The sequence below is a fragment of the Centropristis striata genome, chromosome 3, assembly GCF_030273125.1.
Source record: "Centropristis striata isolate RG_2023a ecotype Rhode Island chromosome 3, C.striata_1.0, whole genome shotgun sequence".
Lineage (NCBI taxonomy): Eukaryota > Metazoa > Chordata > Actinopteri > Perciformes > Serranidae > Centropristis > Centropristis striata.
In genome coordinates, this window is record NC_081519.1 from 5,130,017 (window position 1) to 5,148,012 (window position 17,996).

The 17,996-nt window shown below is 37.1% G+C and overlaps 1 protein-coding gene across 1 annotated transcript in view; it reads left to right on the plus strand.

The window, feature by feature from the left end:
* Window positions 1-16,428, plus strand: part of LOC131968457 (testis-expressed protein 264 homolog) — a 60,065-nt gene extending 43,637 nt beyond the window's left edge. Inside the window, exon 4 of the mRNA XM_059329349.1 lies at window positions 14,474-16,428. Coding sequence (XP_059185332.1) covers window positions 14,474-14,730 — 257 coding nt within the window. The 3' untranslated portion in view covers window positions 14,731-16,428. The remainder of the gene's footprint in view (window positions 1-14,473) is intronic.
* Window positions 16,429-17,996: the final 1,568 nt, after the last annotated feature.

Sequence of the window (17,996 nt, forward strand, 5' to 3'; positions counted from 1 at the left end):
TAATGTAAAGTGCAGGGAGAGGCAGAAAACCCACATGGGCTTATTTAAAGCCTCTACCTAAAATTTCATAGTTATTAGAAAGTAATAAACTGATAATAGAAAAAACAAATGTATAACATCAACAAGTTATAATGACAATAACAAAAACAATTCAAAACAAAAATGAACATGTTAAAAAAGTGTATTTGTGTGTGAATTAGAATTTTAAAACAGCAGTTAAATGAGCTTTTAGACATCTTTTGAAGCATTTTACAGAGATGGAGTCCTTTGCCAGATGGGGAAAAGGTATTCTATAATTTGGTCCCCCCTAAATTTTACTTAATCATTTTGCTCATGTGGTTTAAACATCTTTAAAAGGTATAACTGCAGTACAACATGGTTACGGTTATTTGGTGTAGTCTCACATTTAGGACATCCTGATATAATCAGTTGTAAAACGGTACAATCCTGTTTTCATTTCTTCAACAAATGTAGTAACTCAAGATCATACCAAGTCTGTGATGACATGTGGGGGGTGAGGAACTTCGGGGGCACTGATATATTGATTGATTGATTGATTGAGAATTTATTTGAACACAAAATAAAAGATGAACATTTAAAAACAAACGAACAACAATAAATACAAGACAACAACACAAATGAAACAACAACAAGACTCAACACTTATTTGTGTTCAAAAGGAGTGGGAAGAAGCCAAAGCTTATTAAATCCCTTCTCCCTATGTTAATTTACTATATTCAGTTATATAACAATAATATTTATATATATGTATGTATAACACATAGTAATGTAGTTTATAAACTCATTATTACCATTATTAACACACATAACTTGTTATTAACTTACAAACACATAAGTACACATACACCCATGTAGTCATAATGAGACAACAATGAACAAACAAACAACAATAACACACAAAAAAGAAAAAATAGTAACACATTTAAAAAATAAAACGTCAACAATAAACACCTACTGTCATTTTACACACCCGTTTTCATCCCTATATAGTGTGAAGACATGCTTTTTATATTTGATTTTGAAGTGTTTCATGTTTGAAGATACAACCTGGAAACAAAACATTAACATATACTTGTTGATATACTGATTGCCTCTGAGGTCATGTTTTTGGCCACCTGATAAATCAGAGTCCAATATTCACTCTTTTTGGTTGTGTTTTTAGTCTCTCCCAACTCCTGAGTGAAATATCTGGCTCTGTAGCAGCTAAATGTTGTCCACTATGTTCACCAGCTGGTAATTCATTCTGTCTGTCTGCATGGCTGAGTTGGTTGTCCAAAGTGGTTTTAGAACGTTTTTGCTGCTGGTATCAGAAACTAGGTTGATAAAGCAATAAAAGTGAACCAAAACATTAAAGTTGCAGGCTATGAAACCAAAACAATGACCTGAAAAATGCTAAAATTCTCCTTTCAAAATTATTTTTATTGGATTTTCCTTGGATGCATAATTATATCAGCTGTCAGAGCACACATCAGTTTATCCAATACATCCATAGACTAGGCAAGTACAAAATAAATGAAAACAACAAAGTTATAGTCAAAAAATACAAAAACAAAACAAATAGAAAAAACAAAAACAAATAAATGAATGAAGATAAACATATAAGAGAAAATTATATAAAAATGCTAAAATTCTCAGTAGAGGGGACCTGTAGTCAGGTCATGATTCTTTGTCCCAAATCGTGACTCCTTTTACCTTACACTTAGAGACATTGTTGCATTGTATACCATTAATTGTATAAAAAAAAGTTATTGACAGTTTATTTCTGGAAGAAAGTTTTCTCCCTCAGTTCAATACAGTCAGCTGCTTTGTGATGGCCATTAGGAAGCTGCTTGTTAAGGGCATCTATGTTTTGGCCTCAACATTCAGCTGTGGGAGTTGCTGCTTGGGTGGGACCCCGGGGTATTGGACCTTGTTTCTACTGCTGTTTTGTTTATGAGCAGTCCTGCAAAAGCAAACTGTGATTGACACCTCTCTAGGTGTTAATGAAAAGCCCAGACACAACAGCTTCTGCTGGAAGTGTGCTGCCACTCACAGAGGGGTTGTTCACAGCAATACGGGCGCCATATGGAAACCCTGCTTTCAATGTTAAAGATGCACAAGCACTTAAGAACAATTCCACTTGACACTAATTTATCCTCAGGAGACGTAAAAGCTTGTGAAGGAGTGTTTCAAGAGTCTATCCTGGCTGAAGTGAGATGAAGCGAGCCTAATCATGAGATGACATGAAGTGTGAAAATAAGCCTATTTGATGATAACAGCCTCATGGCAACTAATTGCTACAGCATTGTGGCAGAGGCCGTATTCTTCAATTCAGTTCTGTTCAATACAAGCAGACCGTATAATTAATCCAAATATAGCCAAGCTGAAACCTAAAGAATGCAAATACACGTAAAAATAACATAAAACAATTCACAGGGGATGACGCTTGACAGTATGAATTTAATGTTAAACAGCATTGGTTGTCAACAAATAAATAGGTATTTGACTTAAAGCAATTATTAGATGACATGAAAAACAGAAAGATAATAAACAACAATTTTATCAATCAATCATTTGTCAAGGTCATTCATCAATCAAAAATGTCAAATATTTTCTGGTTCCAGCCTCTCGAAGGAAACATTTTCTTCTTTTCTCTGTTTTATAATATTGAAATTGGATATCTTTGGAGTTTGGCCCGACAAAACAAGCAAACCAGAGATGTCATAATGGGCTCTGGGAACTTTTTCCTGTCATTTCCTGTCACTAAATGATTCATGAATCATTTAGTTCGTCAATGCATTAAAAACAGTCTGAGATGCCAGATGTAGTCAGATATGAGTCTCCACTGCAGTGGTGTATGCACTGAGAAGCACAGTGCACGATGTTTGATTTATTCAGAGGGCATTCCTGTCCACATTCAACTTAGATTTTAGGAACTCCACTTTCCAAATTTCATACAAATTGCTTTTGTTTCATTCTGAAGCTGTCAGAAGTTTGACACTGATTTCCTCTGAGATGAAGTGAAAGCTGGAGCCAGACATTTATTGATGCTTTCCAAAAGTGACGACCATGCGAGTAAGAAAGATTGTTCTGAGATTATATTATGTACAAAAATGGGTTCAAAGCAAACTTTAACAGAATATTCCCCTAACTGTATTTCTTCTTAACTGTTGCCCCTCCAAAAGCGGTTGAGTAGTTGAGTTCTTTGTCAAGTAAATGACTGATTTTGCACTGAAAATATATTGAAAACGCCCCTCACTTCATTATAAGAATTAGTTACTTTAAATATAAAAATTAAATATTTGTTTTGACTCCTCACATATACAAGTCCCAAGTGCAGCTCGGTCAGGTATCAATCATATCTGTGGAAACATTGGTATGGGTGCCTTTTAAAACTCTCATGAATAAGAGTATGTTTGAATGTGTTTATGTATCTGTTGTTTTTTGTATGTTGTATGTCTTGCTATTGGGTCTAGAGCCTGTAATAAAGTTTATATATATATAGTACCACAGGAAACAAAAAATCCATGTGGATATACACTCTTTGCAACAAAAGGGAGTGAAACTATCAGTTCCACTGTTTTTCCATGTGTCATGGGTGCAGTGCAGAGTGGGAATAACATTTGGGTCCATGACTGTGAATGATAATGTGACAGGCAGCCATGTTCCCGTCACACTGGGATCAACTCAAACAGGTCAGTGGTGCATTCGGGACACTGGAGGCATCTTTGGTCCATTGAAACCAGCCATCCGCTTCTCAGGCCCCCACCAACCCCCATACCCAGCCCGTCTCAGTGACCGGATCAACCCCCAGCCTCCTCACACATGGCTCCTCACTCTGTCAGACAGCAGTCAGGAGGTCACTCTCTAACATAGTTCACTCTGTGGAGTCACTGAGTGGCTGCAGGTCCATTAAAATGTTTACTGTGAGTCTTCGTTAGTTGTCACCAGATGTATATTTAAAATCAACGTCAAATTTGAATCCTGAAGGACAGAGAAGATAGTTCTCTTGGTCAATTCAATTGTTTGTAAAACTATTTTCTGATAACGGCCGGGTTTATTCATTCATCTGTCACCAGTTTATTTATTTCATTTTTAACTGTACTCATTTCAATCTTCATATAGTCTTGTCCCTGATCTTGTATGTACTTTAACTGATGTTGAATGTGGTGTATGAGAATTGTGGTTGATTGTTCTTATTTTATCATGGTGCTGCCTTCTTGGCTAGGTCATTCTTGAAAAAGAGATTTTAATCTCAATGAATTTTACCTGGTTAAATAAAGGATATTGATTGATTGATTGATTGATTGATAAGTCAAACAAGATCTTGACTGAAATATCAAGTCATGTCACAAATCTTGATAATCAAATTAAATTATATTCAGGTCTCTGAACGTTGACCATTAAAATTACACCACATTTTTTAATGTTCCTTGACTTTTTAGCAGATAGGCTTGTTTGCTTTTTTTGATTAGATGCAAATATCATGACCAATCTCCTATATCTGTCCATTAAAGTCCCCTTCATTAAAAAAAAAAGTATTTTTATTCCATCTGAGACGCCCAACAAATGTCTCATCTGACTTTGTGCGAAAATTGTCACTAGAAAGGTTTTTTCACATTTCCCTAGCAAAAGGGGCGATTCAAACATGTGCCAGGCAAGCTGCATTTGATGTGTCACTACTTCAAAAAGCCAATTAAAACTGGTGAAAGAAACCTGGAACCTTCAGTGCAGAGCAGACTTGTCGTAGATGTAGCATTGGCAGTAACAAGCTAACAGACAACAAAAAAGTTGCTAACAACACTTACCATTCTGAGAAGTGTCTCCAGTGTCTGTTCACAACAGATTCCTCACCTCTGGTTTGCTCAAAGGGGGAAGATAGACGACGATATCACCAGTCTACAGATTGTGAACCACAGAGCTCCGTGGCCGGCTCGCACTGCTCTTTGACTACTCAACTTATCTCATTTTTCAGTGGTGGGCAAAGGCTTGAGGCCAGTTTTCAGAGTTTTAAAGTTGCGTCTTTACTTTTTATGTGAGAAAACTATGTTAACCTCAACAGCTCACATATTCAAAATGTTACATTCTGTGTATTTAAACAGTACACAAACAAAAACACATAGAAATGAAAAGTTTGAGGTAAATATTTCTTTGCCCTGTGCAAACTTCATCGGGAGGTTGCCAGGCAACAAGCAGAGACTCACCAGTTAATAATAACACATAAATTAGTGCACTTTGCAACTGCTGGTAGGCAGATTTTTAAACTTTGGACAGAATATCTCCCTGTTTCCATTCATTATGCTTTAAGCTCCTTATTCAAGGGACAAGCATCAGAGTGTCATTCTCGGGTGTATTTCCCAAAATGTCAAACTATTCCTTAAAAGCCGTTAGTTAACAGTAGATTCAAGCCTTAAAGGGGAACACCACCTAAGTGAATAATTGGTTTAGGTTTTTTTTTCTAAGGTCGAGGAAAGGCTCAATCAATACTTTTAAACATGAGCTCGTCTCTCTTAAAACCAGAAACCAAAGAAGTAACTTGTGATGTCAGATGTATAAAGCCTGGAGCTGATCCATAGAAAGTGAATGGGAGACTGGTTTTGTGTCTATTGTAGGGCTATTGTTCTCAGTTCTGAAACAGAAAAAGTACCCATAAACTCAGATAATTCATTCAAAATCAACTACTATATAAATATTTCCCAATTCATTGGCTGTGTCGAAAATTCACAACTAACATGATATTAAGGTATTATTAGTTTATTTAAAAGGGGACAGTGCAATTTAAAAGAACACATGATTATACATGGTTAAAAAAGCCAGAGTTAGCCAGAAAGCTAGTTTTCATCTGTAGTCCCCTGGCCATGATGTAAAAAAGCAGAGAACTACGAAACAAAAAACAAACAAATAAAAAAAATAAAAAATACGTACAATATACAAAATACATATACAAACACTTACGATACGATTAAGAAAAAATACAACATCACATACAACATCACAACATAACATTTTATCATAACATCAAAACAACACAACAGGCTTATCTTTTAGTGTTGGCAGCTGTAGGTGTTGATAAGCCACAATTTCAACTTTTTTGTAAAGGCTTTGTATGTTGTTAGCAGTTTATATTAAGTAAACTTAAACTAACTGTACACAGAATTCAGAGCATATTGATTGCCTTTATGCAGCTCTCAACATGGCGGTCAGAGGTGTAACAGTGCGAACGCCAACGCAGACAGCCGGGACAGGGCTAACTGCCAACCAGCGGGTGGTTGTTATTATTTTGCTACAACGCGGCATGTTGCTGATAACAGCTGTATGAATGCAGAGTGGAGCAGCGGGAATTGGGAAACACACACATGGACTGTTTGTTGTCAACAAAGAACAGAGGATTAAAAAACACATGAGGGAACGTGACGCCACTATACCTTTACATAGTAAATATTTGTTTACAACAATATTATTGTTCTGAATGCCTTGTACAGCCCTTTTAAAACCTTTGGTATGTGAATTGCATACTATTTCTTTTAAAGTTTTACAGTATGCAAACACAGGGCACTACACCACCATTGACATCCCACAATGCAATGCAACAGCATTTATTTATTTATTTTTAAGATGATTTTTTTTGCATTTTACTGCTTTATTGGATAGAGACAGATAGAAAGGGGGAGACAGAGGGGAAGACATGCAGCAAAGGGACCTCAGGCCGGATTCAAATTTATTTATTTTTTATTTTTTATTTTTTTATTATTTTTTATTTTTATTTTTATTTTATTATATTTTATTTTATTTTATTGTATTTTTTTATTTTATTTATTTATTTATTTATTCGCATTTATAACAGACAGTGACAGAGTATCGTCAATTACGCTTCAACTTAAATGTAATAAATGACCATTAAATTACACATAAGCTGGAATAATTGATGTTATTAGAGATCAACTTAAAAACTCGAGGTCATTTTCCTTGCTGTCAGGTATTGCACATGCCAATAGAGCTGGGGTGAGCACGGGTTACCATGGTAACATGTCTTCAACCGACAAGGAAGCTGTCATGAAGTGACTTGCTAATGTCAGCTCAGTACACGTAAAAAGATACATACTAGTGTTTATTCACATCAATAGTAGTACAGATACTGGGCATGTAATGCCTCTTTTTTTGGCTTTTTGAAACAATTGTTCATGTTTACTAATATATTTGCACCATCATAGACCATATATAATATGTATGATTCTTTTTGTATGATTTTTCAAAATGGACGTACTTCCCCTTTAATATTAGACTTTTTTTCCTGTATAGAAAGTTTGAACATTGAATCTGAACCTGTTCAAATTCTGCAGCATCTTACTCCATCTCATTCCAATAAAGGATCAGCTGCCACTCAGACACACATAGAGACTGCCGCCTGAAGGCACCACTAAACCCCTCCACTCAAATGCAGCAACAGTTTTCGCCTTTAAAAAATGGAGATATCATTCCTAATGTCTATCTTCCAATCCAAATGGGATTTTTCTTCCCCATTGACTGATTAAATTCTGCGACTTGCTTTAGGCGTTCAGCCAGCAGAGGAAAACCAACACGAGACCAGACTCATTGCTCCACCGCAGCTCAGTTTGCATATTTTCAACGATTTATTTCATTTTTTTCTTGTCTCCATCAATCACATGCACATGAGGTGGGCTTAAATTAATCAGCGAGAGCTCATGGCTATTCAAATGTGAATGTTTTTTATTTGAATTTTCAATGCATTTTTCATAAAGATAAATAGGAGTTAATTTTGCAGTGTACATGTGTTTAGTGCTGATTTGTGTGCCTTGTGTTTTATAGGCTGCAACTTCTCCTCCACAACATGAAAATAGTCATTGTCCACTGTATGCAATGTTATTGTCTGGCATAAATAATTTACTACTCATTAAACTGTGCAGTTTACATGCAATTAGTTTCAAATTCTCGCTTGTTTAAGCTCCTGCGTGTGCTCTATTGTGGCCCCAGTCTCATATTCTCTGTCAACATGAAGTGATTTCCACCGCCACATCTCTCTTTTCTAATATATTTTCGCCATGTGTGACACAGCAGCATGAGCCCTTTGGTCTTTTTTGCTTACGGAACAAACAGCAGCAGGCTAAGAACACATAAACATAATTCTTCATAAGCTTCCTCCTGATTAAATTAATTAATGTACTGTATTTGCATGTTGCTATGTAACATCCTTTCCTCTTATTGTCTTTTTGCTTGTTGGAAGTCTCTTAACTTGAGCTCAGAAGCGTGACATTCAACATGTCTCTGAAGCGTAAAGTTTTGTTTTCTACCTTTGAAGTTTAATGAGGAAAGAAAAAAAAGTTTTGTTTTGCTGTTCGGTGTCTCAAGAGCTCGTCACTGAGTTACTGACCAAATTCAACAGCTACTTTCACTGTGGATGTTGTCTTTTTCTTCACCTTCAGTCTTACGTTTTGTATTCTATGTGTGACTTTACATTACATCCAGTGTCCAATGGCATAACCTGTTACTATATGCTACAGTCTCTGCTGAAAGCTTTTTACTTGGTACATATTGTTCCTCAGATTTAATCTCAAGTGGTTGGAAGAATTATTCTGGCAACCTGTCATTTTGTTAACCCTACGAGACCCCGTGGGGCTGGGGTCAATCTCAGCTGTAGCGGACTCTGTTTAAAAACTAGAAAATATATTGGTATTAGGGGTGTGCATTGGCACTTCCCTCACAATTTGATTCGATTACGATTCACCAGGTAACGATTCGATTCGATTCGATTCTACGATGCATTGCGATGCATCACAATTATACTGCACACAACAAGGGACATTTTTCGGCAGTCATGAGGCAATACAAGCAGTCAGATAGGCCTAATAACAATAGATTTTATTGGCTATATTTTGAAAAGATGGCAAAATGAATCTCCTGCCTGAGTTCATCTAAAAGTAAGGAAAGAGAAATGCCTCCTCCTGCCATAAAAAAGGAACCTGCTGAGGTGAAATTTACATCAGCATAATGTCGAGCCCTTGTTCCTGAGGTAGGGAAGACGTTAGCGATATCCCACCTAGCTAGCTATCGCTAGTTTTCATGAGGCAAAAGTAACGTTAACGAGTCGACTTTAAATAAGCAAATACAATGGTAATTACCTATCAATAGTACTTTCTATAAAAACGTAAACGTTAAGTTCTGTCAAATACTACCACATACTTTAGTCACAACATATCAAAACAGCTTGTCCCGCTAGCTTACCTGTGCTGCGCATCAACACATGGCTCATTAGAATATTCAAATGAGCCATGTGTTGATGCGCACAGGTCTCGAAGGACAGGGAGTGGGTTGGGTTAGCATTGTGTTTACTGGAACTTTGACAGGGGCGCAAAGGCCACCTTGGCCGTAAATTGAACATTTTTTCACAGGGCATCAAGGCCAGAGTGTGTGGCCGTCATGAAATTCCCACCCTGTCCCCCACAACTTTCCACTGGAGGACAGCAAATAAACATAATCGATTATGGCACTTTGCTGCATCGATGCTGAATCGTGCATGCCCCGCATTGCGATGCATAGCCAAATCGATTATTGTTGACACCACTAATTGGTATCATGTGAAACTACATGAGCTCAGAAATTCATTGGACCCAACCATTTCATTAAATCTTGTCAGAAGGGGTATAAATAATTATCCAATTTTAGGCTGAATTTTGGCGGGGGGTAAAAATTACATGGGGGGTTTCTTGACCTCTGACCTCAAGATATCTGGAAGAAAATTGGTTGTATGGATACCCACAAGTCTCCACTTGAAAGACATGCCCACTTCATTCTAACTTGATAATTTATGATACATGCTCTGCTTAAAGCTTTGTCCCCTTTATGCATACTTTCTTAATTAAAATGTAGAATGACTTAGTTTATCACCCTGACATTCTGTTAATGAAACAAATTTCATCTCACACAATTTGTTCCATTTCATACTGTATTGTGCCTCATTCTGGCTTCTGTCAACTGTTTCTTATGAAAGGTTAGTTCTTGAATGTATCATGGTCCGGTCTGCAGTTAACGACAGGCTGGCTTAGTGTAAGGAATTATTGATTCGAGGAGTGTTATGTGGAAACACTCACAGCCACACAAAGACAAAAAGGTCGGCAGAATGGCACACACAGGTATGAAATTGATCCTATTAACCTCAAAGGAACAAAATAAAAAAACACTGAGGAGTCAAGTGCTCCGGCTGTTTGTATGAACCCCTCCAATTAAAGAGCAGAAGACCTTTAGCTTCCAGGAGTTTCTAATTAACAACATTTCAGTGTCTATTTTGGGTCGCCACTTGTCGCAGCACAAGGTGTTGCTGCTCATCCCATACTTCATTAACAGCCAGAGCAATATGCGACGGCCAAGAAATACTACATTCACTTTGTTTTGAAGAAAGGTTTTATTTTGAAGTGTTTCCCAGCTTTCACATCTTCTGGAGTTTATCTTTTTATAGATTTTCTGGTTCTTTGGTATCTAATCGTCCTAAACCAAACTGAATGTGCAAGATGTGACAGTATTTGTCATTGCTACACAATTTGTAGATTCTTTGTTAAATATACAGTACAGGCCAAAAGTTTGGACACACCTTCTCATTCAATGCGTTTCCTTTATTTTCATGACTATTTACATTGTAGACTCATCAAAACTATTAATGAACACATGTGGAATTATGTACTTAACAAAAAAAGTGTGAAATAACTGAAAACATGTCTTATATTCTAGTAAGCAAAGGGTGGTTACTTTGAGGAATCTAAAATACAAGACATTTTTTCAGTTATTTCACACTTTTTTGTTAAGTACATAATTCCATATGTGTTCATTCATAGTTTTGATGCCTTCAGTGAGAATCTACAATGTAAATAGTCATGAAAATAAAGAAAAACGCATGGAATGAGAAGGTATGTGTCCTGTACTGTATGTAATTGTTAATATATAATATATACAAATGAGGTGGATGTGTAAGGGACATGTAAGCAGTGATTTGCTTTATTATTGCAAGGAAAATTAAACTAAAGGCTTTCGATACATTTAAAGAAACATGACCTCTGTGGTGTGTCCTGTGTCCTCCACTTTGGTAGTTCTTTGGTTTGATTTACCATCAAAAAATCTAGTCAAGTAAACACAGGGTATAAGTTATACATCAAAGCTGACAGTGAACACAACATCCAGAGCACATCTTCTATCAAAGCCTGAGTAAAGCTCTCGTTTTCATTCCCAACTCATCACATACGGGCTCTCCTTGGTGTCACTTTTTAATGCACTGGGTACTCGCATGCTCTAATCAACATAAGCGTCCAGACAGGGTACTACAACAAAGACTGACGGATGATAACACACACACACAGGCAGTCTGTCTTCATTCTCTGGCCAGGACTCAATTACTCCATTCTATCTTTACACAAGAAAAATTGGTTTACTACTATTTTATTGTTCAAAATGTTGTTGGATGTATTTATGTTGCAATTGTCTATGTGATAGGCAAGGCAAGGCAAGGCAAGTTCATTTGTATAGCACAATTCAACACAAGGTAATTCAAAGTGCTTTACATACACATTAAAAACAGCAAGACTTAATTGAAAACAGTAAAAACAGTCAATTAAAACAGGGAAATTGAAATAAAAATATAAATAGGATAAAATAAGATACAGCAGGATAAAAAAAAGAGAGTTAAAATAATAAAAAGCACAAGTTATAGTGATAAAAAGTGCCTTTTTCCGGCTGTGACTTCTGGTCAGGGTAAAACCATACCTCTCTCCTAGTGACCTGGAGAAGGTTATTCATGCTTTAATTTCTTCAAAACTAGATGTTTGTAGCTCATTGTACATAGGTTTAGACCAGTGATCATTGCGATGCCTACAACTTGTGCAAAATGCTGCTGCTCGTCTTTTAACAGGCACAAAGAAACGGGAACACATCTCCCCAGTTCTGGCCTCTCTGCACTGGCTTCCTGTCCATTTCAGAATTGATTTTAAGAGCCTGATGTTTGTTTTTCAAATTTTAAACGGTTTGGCCCCAGTATATTTAGCTGAACTCATACATGTTCTCAGACCAACTAGAGCTCTGAGGTCTGCAAATGAGTCATACCTGGATGTGCCTAAATGCTAAAAACTAAAGGCGATCGATCTTTGCAGTGGCTGCCCCTGAGCTGTGGAACACTTTACCGCTGCATACCCGGTCATTTTTAAATCTTCTCTTAAAACTCAAACTTTTTCTCCTAGACTTTTGAACCTGTGTGAGAACAAAGAAGTTGTTTTTGTGTGCTGTATGGTATATCTCATATCATATATTACTTGATGTAATTGTCTTTTTTAATTTTATCTTTGATTTTTTTGTTATTCATTTATGTATCTTTTGGATTTTTTGTTGTTATTCATTTATGTAAAGCACTTTGGTCCTCCTTGGTTGTGTATAAGGTGCTCTACAAATAAACGTGATCTTGAACGTGACTTTTATCTGTTTACACTACAGACAGCGCTGATTCAACACACACACATTCAAACTGGTGGCACACTGGTGCCATTGGGAATCGGGGGGCCATTTGGGGTTCAGTAACTTGCTCAAGGATACTTTGACATGTAGGCTGTCTGGGATCGAACCACCTACCTCTTGGGCTCTTGTACCCCTTTTCGAACAACGTGAACCTCGTTCTAGTGCTGGGCTGGTGCTGGTCCTTCTCAGAACCGGTTTACTCTTCCACAGGCTCAAGAGCAACGTTATCACGTCACTCTTTACATCTCCGCTGTCCGCCAGTATAATAACAAAAATGGCGGACTATATCATCCCTTTCAAAAATGTTGCAACTGCCTTTGCGTGCCTACATTGGCATCCAAACACGAGTGGTAGAACACATTTGTGTTGCTAGTCTTGAATGCTATGGATAGTGATTATGCTCTTATTAACACTGAATGTAAGATGTTAATGTTAGACTTTGTTCTAAGCTAACGCTTCCCCGCTTCGCTCGCCTGCTTACACCAGCCCGTATCAGTCACATTGCTGTTTAACAAATAAACAAAATAAAAGTACACATTTTTGTTGGCCTTGTTGGTCACAGTAATCCTGTCCCATCCCCTGGTGTTGGTGGTTCATGATTCGAGAAAGAGTTGGTGCCGGTCTGGAACCATTTCTTTGGCTGTCAAAACGCGAGAAACTGGTTCAAGATTTGGCACTCTTATGCCCCCACTATAGATTCTTTCGCTAATATTGTAAATCAATTACATGTACTAGAGCAAATGACTTACTCAGTCAGACTTCAAAAAGATTTAGGGGAAAAACGATGGCAGAAATGTCAATCGTATTTGGCTAATGAGTGAGACTGTATGCGTGTATTGGGTATTATACTACTGTCTTCTGGATTTACTGATCACCCCCGGACCTTGAATATGGGCAATTGTTCAGTGTTTTGTATTTGTCTTTTGGTTTACTTTCCTGTACTGAAAAAAAAGATTTGGCACTCTCCCCAAACCGGCACTGGAACTGCCTTGGTCGAAAAGGGGTATGAGTCAGTCGGTGTTACTCTTTTGGAAGGGTTACCATGAAATTTTGGGGACTATGAATGTGCGTACAGAAGAATTCTATGGTGATCCTTTGGCTTTTTCTGTCAGGCCACCATGAGGTTGACATTTCTGTTTTTTTGCCCAATGTGTCAGTGACTGTTGACGGGATGATATCTGGAACATATATTCATGGTTTCCAGAGGATGAATCCTAATGTCTTTAAGGATCCCCTGATTTTTCCTTTAGCACCACCTTAAGGTTTACAGAGGTTTACAGTTGGTGCTTTGGTAAACCTTAACCATTACTGGATGGATGAAATTAAATTAGATTTTGTACAGACATCCACGCGTCCCTCAGGATGAATTCTAATCACTTTAGTCACCGTCTGACTCCTCATCTAATGCCATCATCAGTTTAAAATTTCAACTTGTTCAAAACTTTAATTCTGAATTAATGGCATTCCCATGCAGCCTCAGCTGTACTTTATGTTAAGAGCTAATCAGCAATTTGTAATTTGTAAGCCCCCAAATGCTCAGCAAACATGAACATTAAACGTTGTAAACATAAACATGTTAACATTCTGAGCATGTTAGCGTATTAGACTTTATTTTTTTTTATGGCCTTGAACTATTTCAACAATATTTCAGAATCATATTTGGAAAGATTTGATATACTGACAACGATTTAATTGAAGACACACTCATACATTTATGAATACATTTTCCTCTATGTGTATAATTTCCAAATAATTGATGAGCTCGGAGTAAAACTAAGCACAATTTGTGGAAGAGATAATAATTTTTCCTGAAGTCACAGCTCAAATATTATCATGCAGATTTTTTGTAGAAACGCAGCACTGGATTTCTGGGCAGCCAAGCTTTTTTTCTCATGTGGTGTTTGTTTATAAAAGTCTTTTCACCATCTGTCCATCCTCCCTCTTTTGTTTCATCACTGCTCTATAGGTGCAGAGTCGAACAGTGAGTACAGCTCAGGGAGTGGGGTTCTCCTGTCGGACAGCAGAGAGACGTCCCTGGCGGCGTCCTCGGTCTGCTCTGCGCCTGTCCAGGATCAAGGAGATGGAAACTACAGAGGGAGAAGCTCCAGGGAAACCTCTTTTAAAGAGCTGGACTGGGAGCCGACTGGTGGACAACTGGCGGACCAGAAGAGCCTGGAGGCTCCCACTCAGGAGTGGTGGGGTGCTGTTGGAGGAGAGGAGTAGAAGTGAGACACATTAGCTGAGGATGAGAGAGTGAAATTGAAGAGGTTGGAAAGCACAAATATAAAAGTATGTCTCACTTTGGGTTCATGTCCAAAAAAAAAAAATTAAAGAAAAGGCAGATTATATTCTATAATTTTGTTATTGTGAACAAATCCGAGGAAAGACAAAAACACATTACTTTCAGACCTCCGTACCCTGAAAGTCCTGTAGAAGACTGTTTAAAATCAAAGGGCTATTTTTTTTAAAGGTTAAGTAATTAACCAGCACTGTAGTTTTTAGCGAATGTTACTCAAACAGGATTAAAAGTCCCTGATTAATCCACATTTAGTTCATTAGTGAGTATTTCCCAGTGTATGCAGGATCAAAATCTAAATAAATCACAGTGCACATTGTCATGAAATGGCGTGTCTGTATCACCAAGTTGAACAGTTCGTGTAACTCAGGGGTCTGCAACCTTTACTAGCAAAAGAGCCATTATTGTCCAAAAAAAGAGAAAAAATGTCAGAATGGAGCCACAAACCTTATTTTCAGCCTTACAATGAAGATAAACCAGCCTACTTAGTCTAAACTAACCTACCCCCATAACTAATAGGTCATAATGAGCATTTCTTAATATGATTTCGTCAGAATGCAGCAACTCAAAACTAGAAGAAGTTGGCAAAATTTAAGGCGCCAGGCTGTAGACTTTTGTCTAGTCAACATGTAGTTGAATTTTTTAAATGTAATGTTGTATATAAGCGAAACATTTTTACAACTGAAGAATAGGGTCTACACCAATGATAAATGAACATTAAATTTTGTATAATTTTGTTGTCACAGCGTCAGGGAGCCACTGCAAATGGCCCGAAGAGCCACATGTGGCTCCGGAGCCTCAGGTTGCAGACCCCTGGTCTAACTGATGTGTATTTAATTTTAGACAACAAATGTGGTCTGTATATGGCAATGCCTGGCTAGAAGAGTAAGGAATCCATTGGAACCAATCATGTTATCTTATGAGGAGGGGACATTACATTTTATTAAGGAAATAAAATGCCATGTGGAAGCCAGGCCCCAGGCCCCTGGGGCCGTGCTAAGTGTGGTCTTTTCGTTCGATTTGCTGATAATAAGGAAAATCTAGAATATAATCAGGCTTATTGTTAACTCATTTCATCACAGCTGTAAAGTGGATCTGCTTGATTTTGCTGAGAGAGAAAAAAGCACTTGAAATATACAGAAGTTATTCAGGTAGCCTGGGTTTCTTGAAACATTTTTACAGAAGTGATGATGTTTTGTCTAAATGATAGTGGTGACTGAATATTTCTTACACTGTTTTTACAAGGTTTTTTACTTGAAATGTCTTTAATTTGCTGCACTGAAGATAACCATTGTAACCAGGTTTTAAGTTTGTTGGATGACTTGTTATTTCACAATAATACAGTGAATTATGTTAATTTCAAATACATTATTTTACTTTTTATTCCTACAAAGGGCCTTCATTTCATTTGTTAATAAGGGACATAAGGCATTGAAATTATAAGCAAATAGACCTCACAAATTATCTGTATTGTTTTTTTCATTATGTTTGACTGGATATTTGTACACCTTGTAATAAGTGTTCTGTATATTCTTGCAAGATTGTGTGCTGGCATAGCTCTGTTGATGATTTATTTTGTTTTTTATATAAAAATGTACTTTCCAAAGAGGAAGGCGTGAATGAAAGCATAATTACCTACTTCATGTAGCCCTCCTTAGCACCTGAGATAGCCGACATGATTATGTTGAGTGTGCAGCCGGCTGCCACGATCAGTCAAGGAGGAAGTTGACAAGGCAAGTGGACTGACCGTTTATATTCATTTCACTATTATTGAAAGCAAAGCTCTGTGACTCTACCTTTTTCTTACAACTGGCCTCTAGAATTCTCAAATTATCCTCACACGTTCATTCCCGGCTCCTTGATTTTCTGTTCAGCCGTCTTATTGTGTTATTTAACCCTTTATCAGGCAGAAAAAAGTTGCAAATTTACTAGATTAAAGTGGCAAATCTACAAGAAAAAAAATCGCAGATTTAAGAGATTTAAAGTGGCAAATCTGTGCTAAAAAAGTTGCAGATTTACGAGAAAAAGGTGGGGAAAAAAGCAACTTTTTTTCTTGCAGATTCAGCACCTTAAATCTCATAAATCTGCTACTTTTTTTCTTGTAGATTTGCCACTTTAATCTTGTAAACTTTTTTCTCAAAATATTATTTTCGTATGTTTTTTTCCAATATTCTCTAGGGTTGAAATTTGGAATTTGCAAGTATTTCAATGAGTGTCCTATTAAGGGTTAAAGTGGTGGAAAAAGTTGCTTTTTTTCCCACTTTTTTCTCGTAAATCTTTACCAAATATAGTAATATAGTTACCAAATATAGTTCTTTGCCTGATAAAGGGTTAACTTTCTCAACCTTTTCTCCCATCTGCTTTCTCTTTGCATAGGCTAATTTCTGTTTGTTTTTTCTCCATTTGTTTTTACTTTACCTCTAAAATAAATATGGCAGCTGCAGCCTGAAAGACCACCTGATGACCCACACTGACTATAATGTGTGTCCAGTCATATCCATATCGTTTTATCTTCCAACAAACAAGAGATCACATGAAGCTCATCGTGGCGAGCTCTGCTCACTTGGAAGTCGCAGGTGGCTAAAAGGGAGGTGCCTCTGTGTGTTCAAGTGAGGGAAAAGCTATATTCACCAATTTCTTTTTTTTGTGATTAACAATTTTTATTTTCCATTTTCTTTGTATAACAATAAAATAAAAAAATAAAAAATACACCCCCCCTACCCCCAACAACAACAACAACCAAACACCATCACCATCAGTGCTAATCCTTTTCTGGTTACAATCATCTCTCACAATCATCTCAATTACTTAATTAGAAAAAACAAAACAACAACTAACGTCTCCCCACTATATAACCCCCTTCAGGGCCCTTTTAGAAAGCGTACATATTAACCCCATGTTGCTTCATATAGATCCAGTCTACCCAGTTGTTTATATGACATTTTTTCGAATGCTGCAACTCTTGACATCTCAACAGCCCATTCTCTCAGAGAGGGCACACCCTCCGTCTTCCATCCCCTGACAAGTATTTGTCTGCCTATCATAATACTAGTTTGGACAAAGCTTATAATATGTTTATCCTGTCCTGTCAAACCTGAATGATCACTCAAAACAAATAATCTTGGACTAAATGGAATTTGCATCTCTGTAATCTCACATAGATTATCAGAAATACTGGTCCAGAATTGTTGGA